This window comes from Martes martes (assembly GCF_963455335.1).
Source record: "Martes martes genome assembly, chromosome: 6".
Lineage (NCBI taxonomy): Eukaryota > Metazoa > Chordata > Mammalia > Carnivora > Mustelidae > Martes > Martes martes.
In genome coordinates, this window is record NC_137893.1 from 21,156,339 (window position 1) to 21,177,381 (window position 21,043).

General features: G+C 35.5%; 1 protein-coding gene across 1 annotated transcript in view; it reads left to right on the plus strand.

Moving 5' to 3' along the window:
• REV3L (REV3 like, DNA directed polymerase zeta catalytic subunit) overlaps positions 1-21,043 on the plus strand; it is a 182,957-nt gene that overhangs the window by 68,788 nt on the left and 93,126 nt on the right. The window contains exons 5-9 of the mRNA XM_080806922.1: positions 4,012-4,108; positions 8,092-8,186; positions 8,752-8,856; positions 9,965-10,049; positions 10,137-10,285. Of these exons, the coding sequence (XP_080663048.1) occupies positions 4,012-4,108; positions 8,092-8,186; positions 8,752-8,856; positions 9,965-10,049; positions 10,137-10,285 (531 nt within the window). The remainder of the gene's footprint in view (positions 1-4,011; positions 4,109-8,091; positions 8,187-8,751; positions 8,857-9,964; positions 10,050-10,136; positions 10,286-21,043) is intronic.

Genomic DNA, 21,043 nt, shown 5'->3' on the forward strand with positions numbered 1-21,043 from the left:
ATTCAGTGAAGAAAGGATAGTTTTTTCAACAAGTGGTGCTGGAATCATTGGATGCCAGAAAATAAAAATAAAAGAACCCAGACACATACTTCACACATTATATAAAAAGCAAAATGGATCATAGACTTAAATGTGAAATTTAAAAATATCAGACTTACAGAGGAAAACAAAGGGAAAATCTGCCTGACCTTGGATTGGCAATGAGGTTCTAGGTAGAATACAAAAAATATGATCCATGAAAAGAAAAACTGCTAAGTTGATTTTATCAAAATTAAAAATTTTAGCTCTGTGGAAAATACTATTAATGAAAAGATAAGTCACACACTGGGAGAAAACGTTTTCAAATTACGTATCAGATAAAGTACTTGCATCTAGAATATGTGAAGACCTCTCAACAATAAGAGAGCAAACAATCCAATTAAAAATGGTCAAAAAAGGGGCACCTGGGTTGCTCAGTCGGTTGAGCATCTGTCTCTTGGTTTCAGCTTGCATCATGCTCTCATGGGTTATGGGCCGGAGCCCCGCTCCCCCACACTCAGCATGGAGTCTGCTTGAATCTCTCCCTCTGCCCCTCTCCCAATATGCACATTTGTGCTCAAGCTCTCTGAAATAAATAAATATTTAAAAAATAAAATTCAAAGATCTGGACAGATCCTAGCAAAGAAGAAGATGTAACAATGGCAAACACATGAAAAGATGATTGTTAATATTATATATCATTAGGGAAATGCATATTACAACCACAAAGAGCTACTGCTACATACCTATTAGAATGGCTAAAATCCAAAAACTAGCAATACTTGCTGGCAAGGATGTGGAACAACAGTAACTCATTCATTGCAGGTGGGAATGCAAAATAGTGCAACCACTTTGGAATACAGTTTGGCAGTTTCTCATAATGTTACACGTAGACTTGCATGACCCAGTGATTGCTCTCCGACTTACATGACCCAGTGATTGCTCTCCTCTGCATTTACCCAAGTGATTTAAAAGCTATGTCTGCCCAAGAACCTGTATGCAAATGTTTATAGCAGCTTCATAATTGCTAAAAGTCTAAAGTAACCAAAATGTCCACTCATTGGAGTAGTGGATAAACTGTGATTTAACCATACAGTGGAATACTGTGAATCAGTAAAAAGCATCAAGCTATCGATTCATACAACACTGATGAATCTTTAACACATTTTACTGAGTGAAAGAAGCCAGACCCAGAGGCTCCTAATTGGATGATTTCATTCATAAAACATTCTGGAAAAAGCAAAACTACAGAAATGGAAAACATATTAGTGGTTGCCAGGGATTGGAGGAGAGGGTAGTATTGACTACAAAGCAAATATACAGGCAAACTTTGAGGGTGAAGGAATTGTTCTGTATGGTACTGCATGCGTCTGTATATTTATCAAACCCGTACAACTATACCTTAGTTAACCAAATGTTGAAGGTTAACATCCTCAGTGGTGTCATGTGATATTGTGTAGCCCCTCATGTGAGGTGATGAGGAGGGCACTTCATCTCTGTGATACTTCAAAAACCCATTACCACAGTCTAGTGATGAGAAAAACATCAGATAAACCCAGATGTGGGGGAATGTTCTACAGGTTACCTGGCTGGTACTCATGATTCTCAAGGCCATGAAAAACAAGGAGAGACAGAAATAGACCAGATGAGACTTAGGGAGACGGGATAACTAGATGCCATGTGGTGTACTGAATTGGACCCTGAAACAGAAAGTGGACAATAGTGGAAAAACTGGTGAAATTCAAATAAAGTGTGCAGTTTAGTTAATATTGATGTGTCTTTGTCCGTTTATTTTGACAGATGTACTGTCATAATGTAAAATGTTAACAGTAGAAACTCTGTACTACCCTTGCAACTTCTCTATAAATGTGACATTATTCCAAAATAAAAAGGTTATCGAGGGAATAAAAGAATACAGCAGGTTGGTTATCAGTATCAAATACAGATGATAGTTCAATTAGGATTGAGGAATGGTAAAGATTCTAGACTATGAACAGTAGGTATTTATAGGAAAAGAAGGTAACTTTCACAGAAGTTTATTTCCAATAGGAAAACATGAGAAAAGTTTGAGTTGTCAAATATTTGTAAACCATTTATTTTAGTTACAGAAGTTAGATGAGAATTAGAATGTTAATTAGAAGGATTTTTTTTTCAAGATGTAGAAAATTTTCACAATTTGAAGGCAGGAACACATGAGATTTAGTTGGAAATTAAAAGCAGGGAAATTGTTGCAAGTATGATGAAATAAAATTTATATCTTAATTCCTTATACTAAATGTCCCTCAGGTTTTGGTTTGTTTTGTTTTGCTTGTTTTGTATAAAAGGTTATAGTGAAATCATGGAAAGAAGAAGCGAATCACTTTTTTATATTTTACCATGTTTCTCAGACACATTAAACTGACAGTTAACTTCTTATGGTAAATTAATATGTATTACATATATATGCATAACAACATTTTTATTTTGGAAGACAATTTAATGTGCATAATGGAGTCTTTTGAAAATGGAGTAAGTTCAAAAGTAGAAAAGATTTAGAAATTTTAACAGTATATAGGCATATACAGTTTTTTTCTCAGGATTTCAGTTATATAATCAGGTGTCAGATGAATGGAAATGGTGCTAATTACTGTAGTTGTTAAGGTGAAGTATATAAAGTAAACAGAGTAAATATTTTGAGCACCACAAAGGTATTTTGTATTTTTTATCACCTACAATTGAAAAATTATATCTGTATATAATTTTATGTGTATATATATATTTAAGTTAGGGAGTTTCCATGTTCTTTAGGGAAATATGCTAAAACAGTGCACAAAAAGTAGGTAAAATGTGTTTTTTTATAATGTTATCAATAACTTTGAATCAGTAAACTTGTATAGATTCTTTTTTCATATAAATTTGTTAGAAAATAATATTTATGGTAATTTACAACTTACAAAGTAATTTCGTATTAATGCCCTAGCCACCTAACAGCAAAGTCTTTAAAAACATCTAAAGGTATATAAAATCACATGTTTTGGCATGTGCTTTATTGAAATAACAAAGGTGATAATACCTGATCTCAGTCTTAATTACACTGTTTTGTGATCAGGCTAAACAAATAAGATCAAAGTACTGGGGCACATTGGGGGTTCATTTGGTTGAGTGTCTGACTCTAATCTCAGCTCGGGTCTTGATCCCAGGGTGGTGAGTTCAAGCCCCATATTGGGCTCCATGCTGGACACGGTGCCTACTTAAAACAACAACAACAACAAACAAAAAGCATTAAATTTAGCTGGAAAAGATTACAAATTTAGCGTCTTTCTTAATGTTAGAATTCTGTCCATGCTACTCAATTAAGCTTTCTCTTACAATTTAAATTCTTATAAGAGATCACAGAGAAGTTACTAAAATTTAGAGACTACTTCAAAGTATGACCCCAGGACTCAGTGCCCGAAACCTAGACAACTAAGCGAACATGCATAGTCCCTTCTTCCACCGCTGGTCAAATTGTATTTGTATTTGCCCCCAGTTTCCACTCACTGCTGTTAACTGCCATCACTTCTGCAGTGTGTTACATATTTTTTTGTTGGGGGCATAGTGTTGAAGTATGTTTTGAATCTTAACCTGGAATCTGATTTCCACTAGAATTTTAGTGGAGATTCGTACAGAATACCCTAGGAATTTAAAGTCTATAAAAATTCTTAATTCTTCATTATTTTCAAAATGAGATTTTAATCATACCTACCACAATAGCACACTTAAATGTGTCATACTTTTATTCCAGTATCTAAGTATTGTGTCTATTTCTCTCTCATATCTATATTACAAATACTTTTGTTCCCTCTTAGTTTGGAACCATTTTTCTCTGACGTACATATGCATTCCTGTGTGTGTATGCATTTTAAGGACACAATTTTAGAAACTAGTCATATAGGTTTTATATTATTTTACCTAAAGGGTAATTGTGTACAAATTAAAAGTAGAATTTCTGCCCTTTTACCTTTCTATTCCTAGGTGATCCATTGCGTACAACTGGATCTTGCAAGGATCGGCTACCAGGAAATTCTCTTACCGGTACTTTATTTCGGTGGGAAGAAGATGAAATACCAAGGTTAGTTAATGTTGTAAAGGGGAAAAAAACCCACCTATTCATGTATAACCTACTGTATTAAAAAAATCAGTGGTTACTGTAATTTAATCTTAATGTTATGCATATTTTTTAATCTCTAAGTTTGTCAGAGAAGCGAATCTCAGCATTAGTATGTTACATGGAATCACAGATTTTAAAAACAGACCTTGGAAATATGAAAATAGACCTACTTATTACCTAATTAATGAAAGTAATCTGGGTATAAATTTTTATACTTCTCTCCAACATATGTCTTCATTATGCATTGTAAATTGATACCCTATAACTTTTCAAATAAAAATCACATAGTAAAATAATTTAAAATGTAAATAGATATTTTTAGTAAAAATAACCCTCACATTTCTAAATATTTTTATGGAAAAAAGTAGATTGACATACTGTGTATGAATAATGTAGTTTGTGATTTCTTTTGACCAGGTATATTATTTATTAGACTTTCTGGGGGAGGTAACATTTCCCAAATGTTTAGATTATAGATATGTAATTAGTACCTATCTAAATTATCAATAATAGCTTTATACATAGAATTCAGAAAGGTATCTGTTTTATACCACAAAGTTTGCCCAAGCTTTCTTGATCCTTCCGTTTATCAGTTGGGTATTGGCAGGATAATTATGGTCTTCCTCTTTTCACATTATGTTATCTGATGCTTTTTTAAGTAGGTAATTTTCATGAACAGTGCAAGATAGAAAAAGTGTTCAAATGATTTTATGTTTTATTTCATAATAAAGTGTGAATTTAGTAAGTGACTGAAGATAAATTATCGTAAAAATATTTGTTTAAAGTTTATGTTATTTAAGATTCTAATATGTGCTTCACAGAATTTTTACATTTTAGAATTAGTTGGGTCTTTAATACCTAAACTTAAGAAAGAATCTCACTAAATAATGATAAAAATACATTGTTTTATGACAGAAATAATTGTACCAGAATGAAACTTTGAGGTCTTCAGAGTGATATGCATAGTGACTCACCTTATCTCTTGATTGACTTGAACAAGTAATAAGACTTTTTGATAAACAGGCACACACACGTTCACATATACATACATATGTACTTCTTGGTTCCTTCTCAGTACAGCAGAATTGTTTTTTAATCATATTGAAATGGTATTAAGTTTAGACAGAATGTTAATTACCACATGAAATCAAATTCTAATCAGTCCAGGGCGATGTGACCAAGAAGCTACTTGCTGCCTTCATTTTTTATGCCTGTGATACAGTTCCTCAATCTCTCTGAAATTGGAGCACATCAATTTGATCCAAGGACTTTACCTATTCACTAGAGCCTTTAGTTCTGAAAGTTTTATATTTAATAACTTGTGTTTTGCTTGATCAAATAAGAGTTTATTAGTACTTGAAATCCATTTATAATCAACCATCTTTCTAGTTAGCTCATAGTAAAGCTTTACTGGTTAGAAGTAAGTTTGGGGAAACCACATATAATAAAAAGTTTGTGATTTAGAATGTTTTGGGGGAGCCCATCTTATTCTTAGCAATTGACAAATTGTGAGCAAAGATATGAGTAGGCAAACTAGTAAAATTAGAAAGAGGTACTCAGAGTTAGAATTTATAATAAATATAGGATAACTCTGTAGTTTTTTCTCAGATTATCCCACATTTTGGTATTTTGGGGATGCTTATGTTGTAATAAACATGAGAATCCATTGTTTTACCAAGTACACAGAACATAATGTCAAAAAAATTTTGCCATGGATTAGTACTCTTAGATTTTATTAGTCTCATTTCTGTCCCCAGTGCTATTATCACCTTCTTGCTGGGTATCTTTTTTTTTTTTTTAAACAAAGAAATATTTTACATTCCCTCACAAACATTATTACGAGGACTATGACAAATAGCAGCAAACTATTAAGGAATGAGAGTGCTGAGTTAGCAGTTCTGCTAACCCCACTCGTTAACTCATTGTAAATTACCACATATTGTGGACCTTCAGGGTCCTTTGCCCCAGAGTGTTGAATCCACAAAGGTCAAGTCTACCACAGTAATCTCAACCTTGGCTGCCCAATGGATTGATCTGAAGAGACTTTTAAAATTATAGATGTTTGAGCTCCACCCTCAGTGATTCTAATTAGTATGTCTGTTGTGTTAAGCTAGAAACAGAAATGTTCAGAGAGGCACGATTGTCTAGTTACCATCGTATTGCTTATCTGCTTTTCATGACTATAATGAATAGTTTACATGTTTTGCTGTCTCAGATTTTTTACTTACGGTTTTTCTATCTACTGGAAACAATTTTTTAAAAAGATTTTATTCATTTATTTGACAGATCACAAGTAGGCAGAGAGAGAGGGAGAAGTAGGCTCCCCGCTGAGCAGAGAACCCGATGTGGGGCTTGATCCCAGGACCCTGAGATCATGACCTGAGCCAAAGGCAGAGGCTTAACCCACTGAGCCACCCAGGCACCCCTGGAAACAAATTTTTATTGTGAAAATTACTTCCTTTCACTAGGAACACCGCCTATACTGAATGTTTAAAGTAGTTTTGTAATAAGGGCAAGAAATAGTTGTAAATTTTTACTATGAGATTGCTTTTTTTTGTTGTTATTGTTCCCATCTTTTATCATGAATATGCTGCTCCTGGGAAATTCACCCTTGAAATTTACAGTATAATTCTTGCAAAAATTGTGAAACTTTTTGGTAAAAGGAGAAAACTGTTGACCAAACTATTTTATCTACTACTTCATTTCATGGTAAGACTGGTTTTATTAAATTATGTGAATAAAAAAAAAGAAAAGCTACAATGATAATTATTTTTTTTCTGAAAGTGAAAGGATATATTGTGATAGGTTAGCTAATATGTCCCTTCTCTGTCAATGGTAAAAAGATACAGGTATGTTTTATATCTACATATATATATACACACATATATATATATGTACATATAGGGATTTCCTTAGGGATCCTTAGGGATAGATAATAGAAAATTAAGTTTTGCTAATATGTGTCTCTTAAAACATTAAAAAAAATCTTTCAACTAAAAATGTTAATGAAATCTGCCATCACCCGCTTTCTAATAAAAGTTCTCCTTTTCATTTGGGGTCTGTATTTGTAGGGGATCTAAATTTTGGAATGAGCAAACTGGTATTCATATTAGATGCTGTATGTTCATTCTGTCAAACAGCGTTAATTATGTGGTATCTTCCTAATCCTGCTCTGATGAAAAAAAAAAATGCTTTTGAGTAAAAGAACATTAGTGAGGAACGACCCTCTGAAGTTGTCATAAGAATTAATGGCCTTGTGGTATCAGCACTTTTCTTAGCTATGATCCCACTGTTGAACTCATATAGTTTCTCAGTTCTGTAGTTATGGAGACTTTTAAAACGTTCCTTAGCTCAGCAGTGGTTGAAGGCAGGGAGTATCATTTGCCCCACTTTTCAATATACTCTCTTCCCCTTATCTCTTGTTGCATATTCTGTCCCCATTGTTTTATAGCCAGCTATGATTGCTGAGGAAGATGCCTCTGGGCAAGTGATTATAAATGTATATGGTTTCTGTATCCCTCTTTTGTCATCTAATCCCATTCTACCTGGATATGACTCACATGCTAAAACATTGTACATTCCTTACATATAAAATATAATGAACCAAAATATATGAAATATACTGAAAAAGAATCTCAATAGAGTTGTCAGTACAACAGGTTTTGTATTTTTCTCTTCCTGTATTTTATTTCTTTATATGTATACACACAGTATCATCATGAATAATTGTGACTTACTATAATATCACTAAACATGAAAAGTTACATAAGAAAATTTGCTCTTATGTGACACATGTTTTTTAAATCTGTTATTTATTTTTTAAGTAATCTCTGCCCAACATGGGGTTGAACTTACAGCCCCAAGATCAGGAGTTGCATGCTTTACTGACTGAGCCAGCCCAGGCACCCCTGATTATTATATTTTTGGATATCTTCTTAATACAGCTCTTTAATACTGGAAGGTGTTGAACCACAGAGTACATGTGAACTAGAAGTGGATGCTGTAGCTGCTGATATCTTAAATCGGCTGGACATTGAAGGTATATGCACAATTATTAATATGTGTTTTTATTTTTAAAATTTAATGACCAAAATAGAGTAGAAAAAATAGAGAAGAAAACATTAGTAGAGAAGTAATATATTATAAAAGGAGGATGTAAAATGTTAGGAAGATTTCTTCTGTACTTCTGATGAGACGGTCATTATTTTTTCATTGGTACTTCCATTCATGTAAGTATATTTGCATAGCCATGAGCCTAAAGTAAGACACTAAATACATCAGCCATCATAAAAGAATTTCATATACTCTGCCTTTCAATTTTTTAATTTTCAGGTTATATACCAGGGAGGGAACTCTTAGGCGTATTGACTGTCATCAAGTGCTTGAATCTTACTCATTTGCTGGGTTTTCGGGAGCCAGTAGGAAGAAAACTAAAACAAAAGAATAATGTAATAATGTAGATTGGGAATGTTTGGTCATTTTATTACACAAAGCAGGTAATTTTTTTAAGGCAGTATTTATTTTTTTAAACTTTGGATTTCTTTTTCTGAGCAAGTATTTTTCACTTTGATCCTTGTCATATTGAAGTATTATTGTGATTATAGCTCAAATTGGTGGAAACCCTGGTCTGCAGGCCATATGGGAAGATGAAAAGCAACGGCGAAGAAACAGAAATGAAACTTCTCAAATTAGCCAACCTGAATCGCAAGGTATAAACCCAATAGTACTCTGGTGATTTTTTTTTTTTTTTTTTTTTTAAGTTTAAGCCATTGAGTTTTTACCTTGACATTAAATTTTACTTTTCAAGTTACCTTTAAATGTTCTAGTTTTTTCCTTCTGTCATTGCTCTGAACTGTAATTCTTTACCTCCAAAGTGTCACTCATTGTTCTCTCCTTCCACCCATACCCCCCACCGCCATAGAAACTGTCATCTTCGTTGTCCTTGGTTTTGACCTTACCTTGTCTTCTTGTCCCACCTCTTTGCTCCTTTTTTATTTTCTAGTGTGCTCTAGGCTTTTGTAGAAGAGTCCCAACTTAGAAACACTACATTTTGTTCATTAAGCTTTGAAAATGTAACCCTTGAAATACTGCCCTTAAACTATTTTCTTTGTATGTCCTTAAATTCCTGCTATGATCATCTTGTACAGCTCAGAAAAAAATACTCATTTTATGTATTTTATATATTACTAAATTCTGTATTAGTATACATACTAAATTATGTATTACTAAATTCTACATTTTATGTATTACTAAATTCTTCTACATTCAAAAAATAATTTGAGGGCTTAAATAAATGCCATGAATACAATAAAAATTTTAGGTAAAAATAAAAGAATTAAAGATACACATAAAAAAATAAAAAGACATAATTCAGAAGGTAAGTATATTTGAAATATAGTAGTAAGTGTACATTGAAGTCCAATCAAAATTTTTATTGTGTCTTAAGACACTAAAAATGCTATGATAAATTTTGAATGCCTTCTAAGGCATTCTAAGATAGAAATATTTTATAAGGGGGAAATTTCTAGGTTCAGAGTATGTGGTACATTTATAGGTAGAGAGCAATGTTTTTGTTTTAGATTTAAGTTATAATTATAGAACTTAATCTTGAACTGACTTTAAGTGCTTAATTTTATAGCTTCAGTATCAACCATTTCTCTTTTGTTTGATTTTGTCATAGGACTACTTTTAGGTGGTATTATATGTGTCAAGAGAAAGATAGGAAATTGTAACTATTTTAAAAGCTACTCTAAGAGAAAGGAAAATATTTCATTCATTTGTTATCCACATGTTTTAATGCACTTTTAAAATTCAAAGATCACAGGTTTGTGCCAGCAACAGAAAGTGAAAAAAATTTTCAGAAGAGACTTCAGGAAATTCTCAAACAGAATGATTTCTCTGTGTAAGTGGTTATTTATTATAGATCTCAGAATTAATTTTATTCCTTGCTTATCTAGTTTGTTATAAAGGATATGTTTTAATTAAGCAGAACATTATCAGGATCAGTGGACTACAGTGATGGATCTCAGGAGTTCTCTGCTGAGTTAACATTGCACTCTGAAGTTCTGTCTCCTGATATTCTTCAGTGTACACCGGCCAATATGGTAGAAGTCCACAAAGATACAGAGTTGAGCAAAGGTGAGGTTTGCTTTGCAAGTATACAGAAAATACTACCATAGACTGCAGTAGTATTTGGTTGAGTTAGCTAAGTTTCTTCCATTCCTTTACATTTTCTTCATTTCTAGAGGTAAACATTGTTCTAAAGTTGGTGTAAATTGTTACCATATATGATTGTATATTTTCTTATGTATGCATGTCCATAATATATACTGCTATTTTGGGTTTTAAATTTTACGTAAGTGGTATTCTACTTGACATAAATTAAGCAACTTGCGTTTTTCATTCAACACTTTAAAAATAATTTAATTGAGGAGGCACCTGGATGGCTCATCAGTTAAACATGTGACTTGTGATCTCAGCTCAGGTCTTGATCTTTGGGTTGAGTTCAGGCTTCATGTTGGGCTCCATGCTGGGTGTGGCGCCTTTAATTAATTAATTAATAAGTTGAGGTATGATTTGTATAACATAAAACACACTTATTTTTAGTGTACAATTCAGGGACACCTGGGTGGGCTCAGTAAGTTAAGCATCTGCCTTCCACTCAGGTCATGATTCCAGGGTCCTGGGATTGAGTCCCACATTGGGCTTCTTGCTCAGTGGGGAGCCTGCTTTTCCCTTTGCCTGCTCTGCCTGCCGCTCCCCCTGCTTATGCCCTCTCCCTCTCTGACAAACAAATAAAAATAAAAAATCTTTAAGTGTATAATTCAGTGATTTAGTAAACTTACAGAGTTGTGCAGAGATCTCCATAATTCAGTTTTAGAACATTTCCTTCACCTCAGAAGATTCCTTGTGTCCATTTGCAGGCACATCTTTTCCCACCTCCAACCCTAAGTAATCACTAATCCACTTTTCTGTCTTTCAAGATTTTGTCGTTTCTAGATATACCATATAAATGAAATTACACAATAAGTGATCTTCTTTTTTTTTTTTTTTAGATTTTATTTATTTATTTGACAGACAGAGATCACAGGTAGGCAGAGAGGCAGGCAGAGAGAGCGGAGGAAGCAGGCTGCTTGCTGAGCAGAGAGCCCGATGCGGGGCTCGATCCCAGGACCCTGGGATCATGACCTGAGCCGAAGGCAGAGGCTTTTACCCACTGAGCCACCCAGGCGCCCCAATATGTGATCTTCTATGTCTTTCATTTAGCATAATATTTCAGGTTCATCCGTATTGTAGTATCAGTATTTAAATTTTTAAAATTTTATTACCAGATATTATTGCATTTCTCGGCTATTACCATATTTTGTTAATTCATTCATCAGTTGATGGATATTTGAGTTGTTTTCACTTTTTGGGCTCTTAAGAATAATGCTGCTAGAGAGAGGAAGCAAGATGGTGGAGGAGTAGGAAACTGAAATATCATCAGGTACCAGGAGTTCAGCTAGATAGTTATCAAACCATTCTGAACACCTACAAATTCAGCAGGAGATAGAAGAGAAGAAGAGCAGCAATTCTAGGAATAGAAAATCTACCACTTTCCGGAAGGTAGGACCTGTGGAGAAGTGAGTCCAAAGCGATGGGAAGAGAGACCATGGGAGGAGGGGCTGTTTCCCGGCAAGTGAGGGAGCAGCAGAGCACAGAATCGGAACTTGTAGAAGTCTGCTCCATTGAGGGATGTCATTCCAGAGGCTAAGTGAGGGGTGGAACCCTCACAGGGACAGTGTGATCTCAAGACCTGTAGGGACACAGAAAGACCCAGGGGTGTCTGAGTGTGGCAAAGCTCCCAGGTATTTGGAGCAGGGAAGCTGGCTACAGAGGTGGGGCTGAGCAGTGAGCGCTCAGCTTGGGGTTACTTTAAACCATTGTCCCAAGTCACAGTCGAGCCACTGATGTTCGAGCAGGGACCACACAAGTGGCGGATCTGGAGAGATCCCCTCCTTCCTCCTCCGAGAGGAGCAGCATGGGAGCGCACGGCGGGAATCTGCTGCGTTAGGAAACTCCAAATGGGTCCATGTGCCAGAGATAGAAATGCTGGGTCACAGGCTAGGTGAACATGGAGTGCAGCCGGAGACCAGGGAGACAGGAGGGATTGACAGCTTTTCTCTGAGGACACATTAACGAGTGGGGCCACAAGCTCTCGACTGCTACGGGCCGGAGATTTGGAGGCCACCATCTTCATTCCTGTCCTCCAAAGCTGTTTGGAAAGCATTCAGGAAATAAAAGCTACCAAGAGCGAACCCGAGCAGATTACTTAGCCTGTCCCCCAGCAGGGGCGGTACAATTTCACCTCAGGCAAAGACATTTGAGAATCATGACAGTAGGCCTCTCCCCCAGAAGATCAGCAGGAACATCCAACTAAGACCAAGTTCACGAATCAATGAGAACCGCAGAACTCCAGAGCTAGGGGAAAGCAACACAAGAATTCATGGCTTTTTCCCCATGATCCTTTAGTCTTTCAAAGGTAACTTTTTTAAACAATTTTTTTCTTATTCTATTTTTTAACTTTTCCTCTTTCCTATTTTAACATTTTTTAAACTATTTTATCTTATCAATACCTTCTTAAAGAAGCCTTTTTAAATTTTCATTGTTACAGTCATATTCTGTCTGTTCATTGTATTTATTAACCTTATTTTTTGTATACGTATAGGGTTTTTTTCTTTAAAATTTTGGGATACAGTTTCTTCTAATAGATCAAAATATACCCTAAGTCTAGCACATGGCTTTGTTCTAGTCTCCAGCCTGACCACATTCTCTCTTCTTTTTTTTAAAACTTCTTATCAATTCCTTTTTTAGAATCTTTTTTAATTTTCATCTTTACAGTAATATTCCATCCCTTCATCGTGTTTACCCTTATTTTTGCATATATATATATAAGTTTTTCATGCTTTAAAATTTGGGGAGGTAGTTTCTTCTAAGAGACCAGAACACCCAAAATCGAGTGGCTGGCTCTGTTCTGTTCTCCAGTCTAATATATATAAATTTTGTAACTTTTTATTGTTTATTTTTAATTAAAAAAAATTTTTTTTATTTTGCCTCCTTTCCCCTCCCCCCGCCTGCCCCGGTTTTGGGTCTCTTCTGATTTGGTTAGTGTATATTTTTCTGGGATCTTTGCCACCCTTTTAGTATTTTATTCTTGTTCTCTCATATATCTGTTCTTATCTGGACTAAATGAAAAGGTGGAAAAATTCACCACAAAAAAAAAACAAACAAATAAAAACCAAGAAGCAGTACTGATGGCTAGGGATCTAATCAATATGGACATTAGTAATATGTCAGAACTAGAGTTCAGAATGACGATTATCAAGGTGTTAGCTGGGCTCGAAAAAAGCATGGAAGATACTAGAGAACTCCTTTCTGGAGAAATAAAACCCCTTACTGGAGAAATAAAAGAACTAAAATCTAACCATATTGAAATTAAAAAAGCTATTAATGAAGTACAGTCAAAAGTGGAGGCTCTCATTGCTAGGATAAATGAAGCAGAAGAGAGAATTAGTGATACAGGAGACCAAATGATGGAGAATAAAGAAGCACAGCAAAAAAGAGACAAACAACTACTGGACCCACAAGGGGAGAATTCAAGAGATAGGTGATACCATAAGACGAAACAACATTAGAATAATTGGAATCCTGGAAGAAGAAGAAAGGGGAGGGGGCAGAAGGTATATTGGACCATGTTATAGCAGAGAATTTCCCCAATTTGGCAAAGGGAACAAGCATCAAAATCCAGGAGGCAGAGAATCCCCCCTCAAAAATCAATAAAAATAGGTCCACACCCTATCATCTAATAATAAAACTTACAACTCTTAGTGACAAAGAGAAAATCATGAAAGCAGCTCAGGACAAGAAGTCTGTAACTTACAATGGTATAAATATTAGATTGGCAGCAGACCTATCCACAAAGACCTGGCAGGCTAGAAAGGACTGGCATCATATACTCATAGCACTAAACGAGAAAAATATGCGGCCAAGAATACTGTATCTAGCTAGGCTGTCACTGAAAATAGGAGGAGAGCTAAAAAGCTTCCAGGACAAACAAAACTTAAAAGAATTTGCAAACACCAAACCAGCCCTCCAGGAAATATTGAAAGAGGTCCTCTAAGCAAAGAGAGACCCTAAAAGCAGTAGACCAGAAAGGAACAGAGACAATATACAGTAACAGTCACCTTTCAGACAATACAGTGGCACTAAATTCATATCTTTCAGTAGTTACCCTGAATGTAAATGGGCTAAATGCCCCAATCAGAAGACATGGTGTATCAGAATGGATAAAAAAACAAGAACCATCAATATGCTGTCCACAAGAAACTCATTTTAGACCCAGAGACACCTCCAGATTTAAAATGAGGGGGTGGAAAACCATTTACCATGCTAATGGACATCAAAAGAAAGCTGGAGTGGCAATCCTTATATCAGATAAATTAGATTTCAAGCGAAAGACTATAATAAGAGATGAAGGACACTGTATCATACTTAAAGGGTCTGTCTAACAAGAAGATCTAATAATTTTAAATATCTATGCCCTTAACATGGGAGCAGCCAGTTATATAAACCAATTAATAACAAAATCAAAAGAAACACATCAACAATAATACGATAATAGTAGGACACTTTAACACCCCTCTCACTGAAATGGACAGATCATCCAAGCAAAAGATCAGCAAGGAAATAAAGGCTTTAAATGACACCCTGTATCTGATGGACATCACAGATATATTCAGAACATTCCATCCCAAAACAGCAGAATATACATTCTTCTGTAGTGTACATGGAACATTCTCCAGAGTAGGTCACATCCTGGGTCACAAATCAGGTCTCAACTGGTAAGAAAAGATTGGGATCATTCCCTTCATATTTTTCAGACCACAATCCTTTGAAACTAGAGCTCAATCACAAGAGGAAAGTTGGAAAGAACTCAAATACATGGAGGCTAAAGAGTATACTACTTAATAATGAATGGGTCAACCAGGAAATTAAAGAAGAATTTAAAAAATCATGGAAACAAATGAAAACATAACTGTTCAAAATCTTTGGGACACAGCAAAGGCAGTCTTGAGAGGAAAGTATATAGCAATGTAAGTCTTTCTCAAGAAACAAGAAAGATCTCAAGTACACAACCTAACCCTAAACCTAAAGGAACTGGAGAAAGAGCAGCAAAGAAAGCCTAAACCCAGCAGGAGAAGAGAAATAATAAAAGAACAGAAATCAGTGAAATGGAAACCAAAAGAACAGTAGAACAAATCAACAAAACTAGGAGCTGGTTCTTTGAAAGAATTAATAAGATTGATAAACCCCTGGCCAGACTTATCAAAAAGAAAAGAGAAACGACCCAAATTAATAAAATCATGAATAAAAGAGGAGCAATCACAACCAACACCAAAGACATACAAACAATCATAAGAACATATTATGAGCAACTGTACACCAGATAATTTGACAATATGGAAGAAATGGATGCATTCCTCGAGACATATAAAATACCAAAACTGAACTAGGAAGAAGTAGAAAACCTGAACAGACCCATAACCAGTAAAGAGATTGAAGCAGTCATCAAAAATCTCCCAAATAAATAAATAAATAAATAATCTCCCAACAAACAGGAGCCCAGGGCCAGACGGCTTCCCAGGGGAATTCTACCAAACATTTAGAGAAGAGTTAATACCTATTCTCCTGAAACTATTCCAAGAAATAGCAATGGAAGGGAAACTTCCAAACTCATTTTATGAGGCCAGCTTTACCTTGATGCCAAAACCAGACAAAGACCCCATCAAAAAGAACTGCAGACCAATATCCTTATGAACACAGATGCAAAAATTCTCACCAAAATACTAGCCAATAGGATCCAACAGCACATTAAATGGATTATTCACCACAACCAAGTGGGATTTATTCCTGGTCTGCAAGGTTTGTCCGACATCCACAAATTAATCAATGTGATATGTTAATGAAAGACAGAGCAAGAACCATATGATATTCTCAATAGATGCAGAAAAAGTATTTGACAAAGTACAGCATCCTTTGTTGATCAAAACTCTTCAAAGTGTAGGGATGGAGGATACATACCTCAGTATCATCAAAGCCATCTATGAAAACCCACAGCGAATATCATTCTCAATGGGGAAGAACTGAGAGTTTTTCCCTAAGGTCAGGAACACAGCAGTGATGCCCACTGTCACCACTGCTATGCATCATAGTACTAGAAGTCCTAGCATCAGCAATCAGACAGCAAAAAGAAATTAAAGGCATCTGAATCAGCAAAGAGGAAGTCAAACTCTCACTCTTTGCAGATGATATGATACTTTATGTGGAAAACCCAGAAGACTCCACTCCAAAACTGCTAGAATTCCTACAGGAATTCAGTAAAGTGTCAGGATATAAAATCAGTGCCCAGAAATCATTTGCATTTCTGTACACCAACAGCAAGACAGAAAAAAGAAATTAAGGAGTTGATCCCATTTACAATTGCACCCCAAACCATAAGATACCTAGGAATAAACCTAACCAAAGAGGCAAAGAATCTGTACTCAGAAAACTATAAAGTGTTCATGGAAGAAATTGAGGAAGACACAAAGAAATGGAAAAATGTTCCATGGTCAAGGATCAGAAGAACAAATATTGTGAAAATGTCTATGCTACCTAAAGCAATGTACACATTTAGTACAATCCTTATCAAAATACCATCAGTTTTTTTCAAAGAAATTGAACAAATAATCCTAAAATTTATATGGAACCAGAAAAGACCCTGAATAGCCAGAGGAATGTTGAAGAAGAAAGCCAAAGTTGGTGACATCGCATCCGGACATCAAGCTCTATTACAAAGCTGTCATCATCAGGACAGTATGGTACTGGCACAAAAACAGACACATAGATCAATGGAACAGAATAGGGAGCCCAGAAATGGACCCTCAACTCTATGGTCAACTAATCTTCGACAAAGCAAGAAAGAATGTCCAATGGAAAAAAGACAATCTCTTCACCAAGTGGTGTTGGGATAATTGAACAGTCACATGCAGAAGAATGAAACTGGACCATTTCCTTACACCACACATAAAAGTAGACTCAAAATGGATGAAAGACCTCAATGTGAGACAGGAATCCATCCGAGTTCTTGAGGAGAACTTGTGCAGCAACCTCGATTTCAGTCGCAGCAACTTCTTCCTAGAAACATCGCCAAAGGCAAGGGAAGCAAGGGCAAAAATGAACTATTGGGACTTTCTCAAGATCAAAAGCCTTTGCCCAGCAAGGGAAACAGTCAACAAAACCAAAGACAACTGACAGAATGGGAGAAAATATTCACAAATGACATCAGAAAAAGGGCTAGTATCCAAAATCTATAGAGAACTTATCAAACTCAACACCCAAAGAACAAATAATCCAATCAAGAAATGGGCAGAAGACACGAATAGTCATTTCTGGAAAGAAGACATCCAGATGGCCAAGAGACACATGAAAAAGTGCTCAACATCACTTGGCATCAGGGAAATACAAATCAAAACCACAGTGAGATACCACCTCACACCAGTCAGAATGGCTAAAATTAACAAGTCAGGAAACGAGAGATGTTGGTGAGGATGTGGAGAAAGGGGAACCCTCCTACACTGTTGGTGGGAATGCAAGCTGGTGCGGCCACTCTGGAAAACAGTGTGGAAGTTCCTCAAAAAGTTGGAAATAGAGCTACTCTGTGACTCAGCAATTGCACTACTAAGTATTTACCCTAAAGATACAAATGTAGTGATCTGAAGGGGCACCTGCACCTGAATGTTTATAGCAGCAATGTCCACAATAGCCAAATTAGGGAAAGAACCTAGATGTCCATCAACAGTGAATGGATAAAGAAGAAGTGGTATATACATATATATACACACATATATATGTGTATATATATGTACACACACACACACACACATACATACATACATACATACAGTGGAATACTACGGAGCCATTAAAAGAAATGAAGTCTTACCATTTGCAACGACAGGGGTGGAACTAGAGGGTATCATGCTAAATAAAATAAGTCAGAGAAAGACAATTATCATATGATCTCTCTGATATGAGGAATTTGAGAGGGAGGGTGGGGGATTGTGGTGAGTAGGGAAGGAAAAAATAAAACAAGATGGGATCGGGAGGGAGACAAACTATAAGAGACTCTTAATCTCCTGAAGCAAACAGGGTTGCTGGGGAGTCGGGAGATAGGTATAGGGTGGCTGGGTTATGGACACTGGGGAGGTTATGTGCTATGGTGAGTCCTATGAATTTTATAAGCCTGATGATTCACAGACGTGTACCCCTGGGGCAAATAATACATTATATGTTAATTGAAAAAAAAGAATAATGCTGCTATGAACACTTACATGTAAATCTTCGCGTTTTTCTTTAGAGATACAAGAATGGAATTGCTGGGTCATTTGATAAACTTATATTTAATATTTTAATAAACTACAATACTGTTTTTCCAATGTGACTATACTGTTTTACATTTCCACCAGCGGTATGTAAAAGTTGCAGTGACCCTGCATCCCCAAGAACATTTGTTACTTGTTGTTTTTTTTTTTATATAGCCATCCTAGTGTGTGTAAAATGGTATTTCATTATGGTTTTAATTATCATTTCCCTTGTTACTAATGATGTTGAGTATCTTATGTCAACAGTATAACTTTGAAATCTATCCTTGTTCATACATGTTTCTAGTTCACTCATTTTAGTTGCTGAATAGTGTTCTTTTGTAAGACTAAACATGTTTATCTGCTTCTCTACAACCATTAGATGGTTTTCACTTTTGCATTGTTATTGTTATTTTTGTCACCTTGAGGCAAGAGTTTCTTTGTAGAAAACATATAGAAGTGTAATTTGCCAGGAAGGTTATAAGTACTCTACCTAGATAGCATCTGTTCTAACAAGGTTTCTGTAAGGTAGTTAGATTATACACGATTGGTAAATGAATAATGAAAGTTTTACTCCAAAGTCACATTGTTTGATACTCAGTTTTTCTTGCAAGGGGAGCCAGTAGAATTACAGCTTTCTGCTGGAATGGAAAAGTCTCCTTTAGACTGTTGCATTAGTAGCAGTGGCTCTTTCGACTATATTTAACTAAAATTCAAAAAGGGTATCTACACCCAGGGCTTCCTCTCTCCCTAGGAGGTGTCCCAGCATTGTGCCATCTCTGACTCATGGCAGGTTGCACCTGAGGTCTCCTGACTCACCTCATTGGCATCCTACTGGCTCAGAGTTCCACTTGCATTTGCTTTGTCTTAGCATCTGCCAGCTGCATTCTAATCAAAATGTATCCAGCATTTCCATACTATTATTTCCTGTGCATTTTAATATCCACTTTTGACAGCTTCCAGCCACACTGGCTGCCTGCCTGACTGATCAGAGTTATCTCCTCAGGTACCAAATATTGATTTTATTAATGTTCTGGTTATAAAGTTGCATAAATTTTGCCTTAACCTTTTTTTCCCCTGTAAGCCCTGTTATTTTTAGAGCTCCATTTTTCATAATTTGAAGTATGTTAATAATAAAAATATCACATTATAGTAGTAATGCTATATTATAAAATTCCACTATAAAATGATCCTAAGTTTATAATCCCACAGTGTATCAGAGCATATTTCCCTGCATCTTCAATGGCATTTGATAGTATCAGATTTAAAAAATTTTTGAAATGGTATTTCCTTAGTTTAATTTGTATTTCCTAATTACTAATAAGTTTGAGCATTTGTGTGTCTTTATCTGAGAATTGCTTATTCATGCTCTTGGCTCATTTCCTGTTGGGTCCTTCCCTATTGTGATGTAATGCAAGTTTTCATCCCCACAGCTTATGTGTGCTTACAATTTGGTTTTTCACACTTAGGTCTTACACTTAGCTGAAATTTTACTTTTGTGTATAATAAGGATCTAATTATATATGTTTTATAAGATGGGGCAGAGGGAGAGGGAGAGAGAGAATCAGGGTTCAGTATCATGACGAGCTCAAATCAAGAGTCAGACACTTAACCAACTGAGCCACTCAAGCACCCCATATTTTTCTAAAGGTAAATAACTAGTTCCCACATATTACTGCAAATTTTTTTTTTCCCACTGAATTCTTCCACCTCAGTCATGTTCCAGTCTCACAGACCTGAGATCACACCACTCAAGTGGAAACCAGGAGTTGGTTGTCCAACCAACTGAGCCACCCAGGTGCCCCTCAAAACTTGTTTTGTTTTCTTTTTTAAGATTTTATTTATTTGAGAGAGAGAGTGCGTGAGTGGGGAGAGGGGAACTGTTTTCCATTTAGTTCTAACTGCCTTCCATTTTTTACTATAGTCTTTTTTCCCAGTGCTATTTGCTCTCTCTCTCCCTTTCACTAGATTATAAAATGAGACTCATTTTATCTTTATTCTTAAAATTATTTAATCCAGTGGTTCAAGTAAGGCTTATTAAAATCATATGTTGAAGGAGAAATTTTTAGATCTTGAAAGCTGAGAAATATAAAATTAATTTATAATTTTTAAACCATAGAGAATAATTATATTACTCTTTTCCCTTTGTATATTTTAATTTAATCAGGGTAATATAACTGTACAAACTAGGTAGGATCAAAGAGGCTAAAGAGATTGTAAATATTTAGTGATTCACAGATAGAGGGTTTTTAATTTTTAAGAAATTTTTTAAAGATTTATTCATTTGAGAGAGAGAGAGTGTATGTGTACAAATGATCATGAACGGGGGAGGGGCAGAGGGAGAGGGAGAGGAAGTCTTTTTTTTTCTGGAATTTTACTTTAGTTTTTTTCAGTGTTCCAAAATTCATTGTTTATGCATCACACCCAGTGGTCCATGCAATACATACCCTCCATA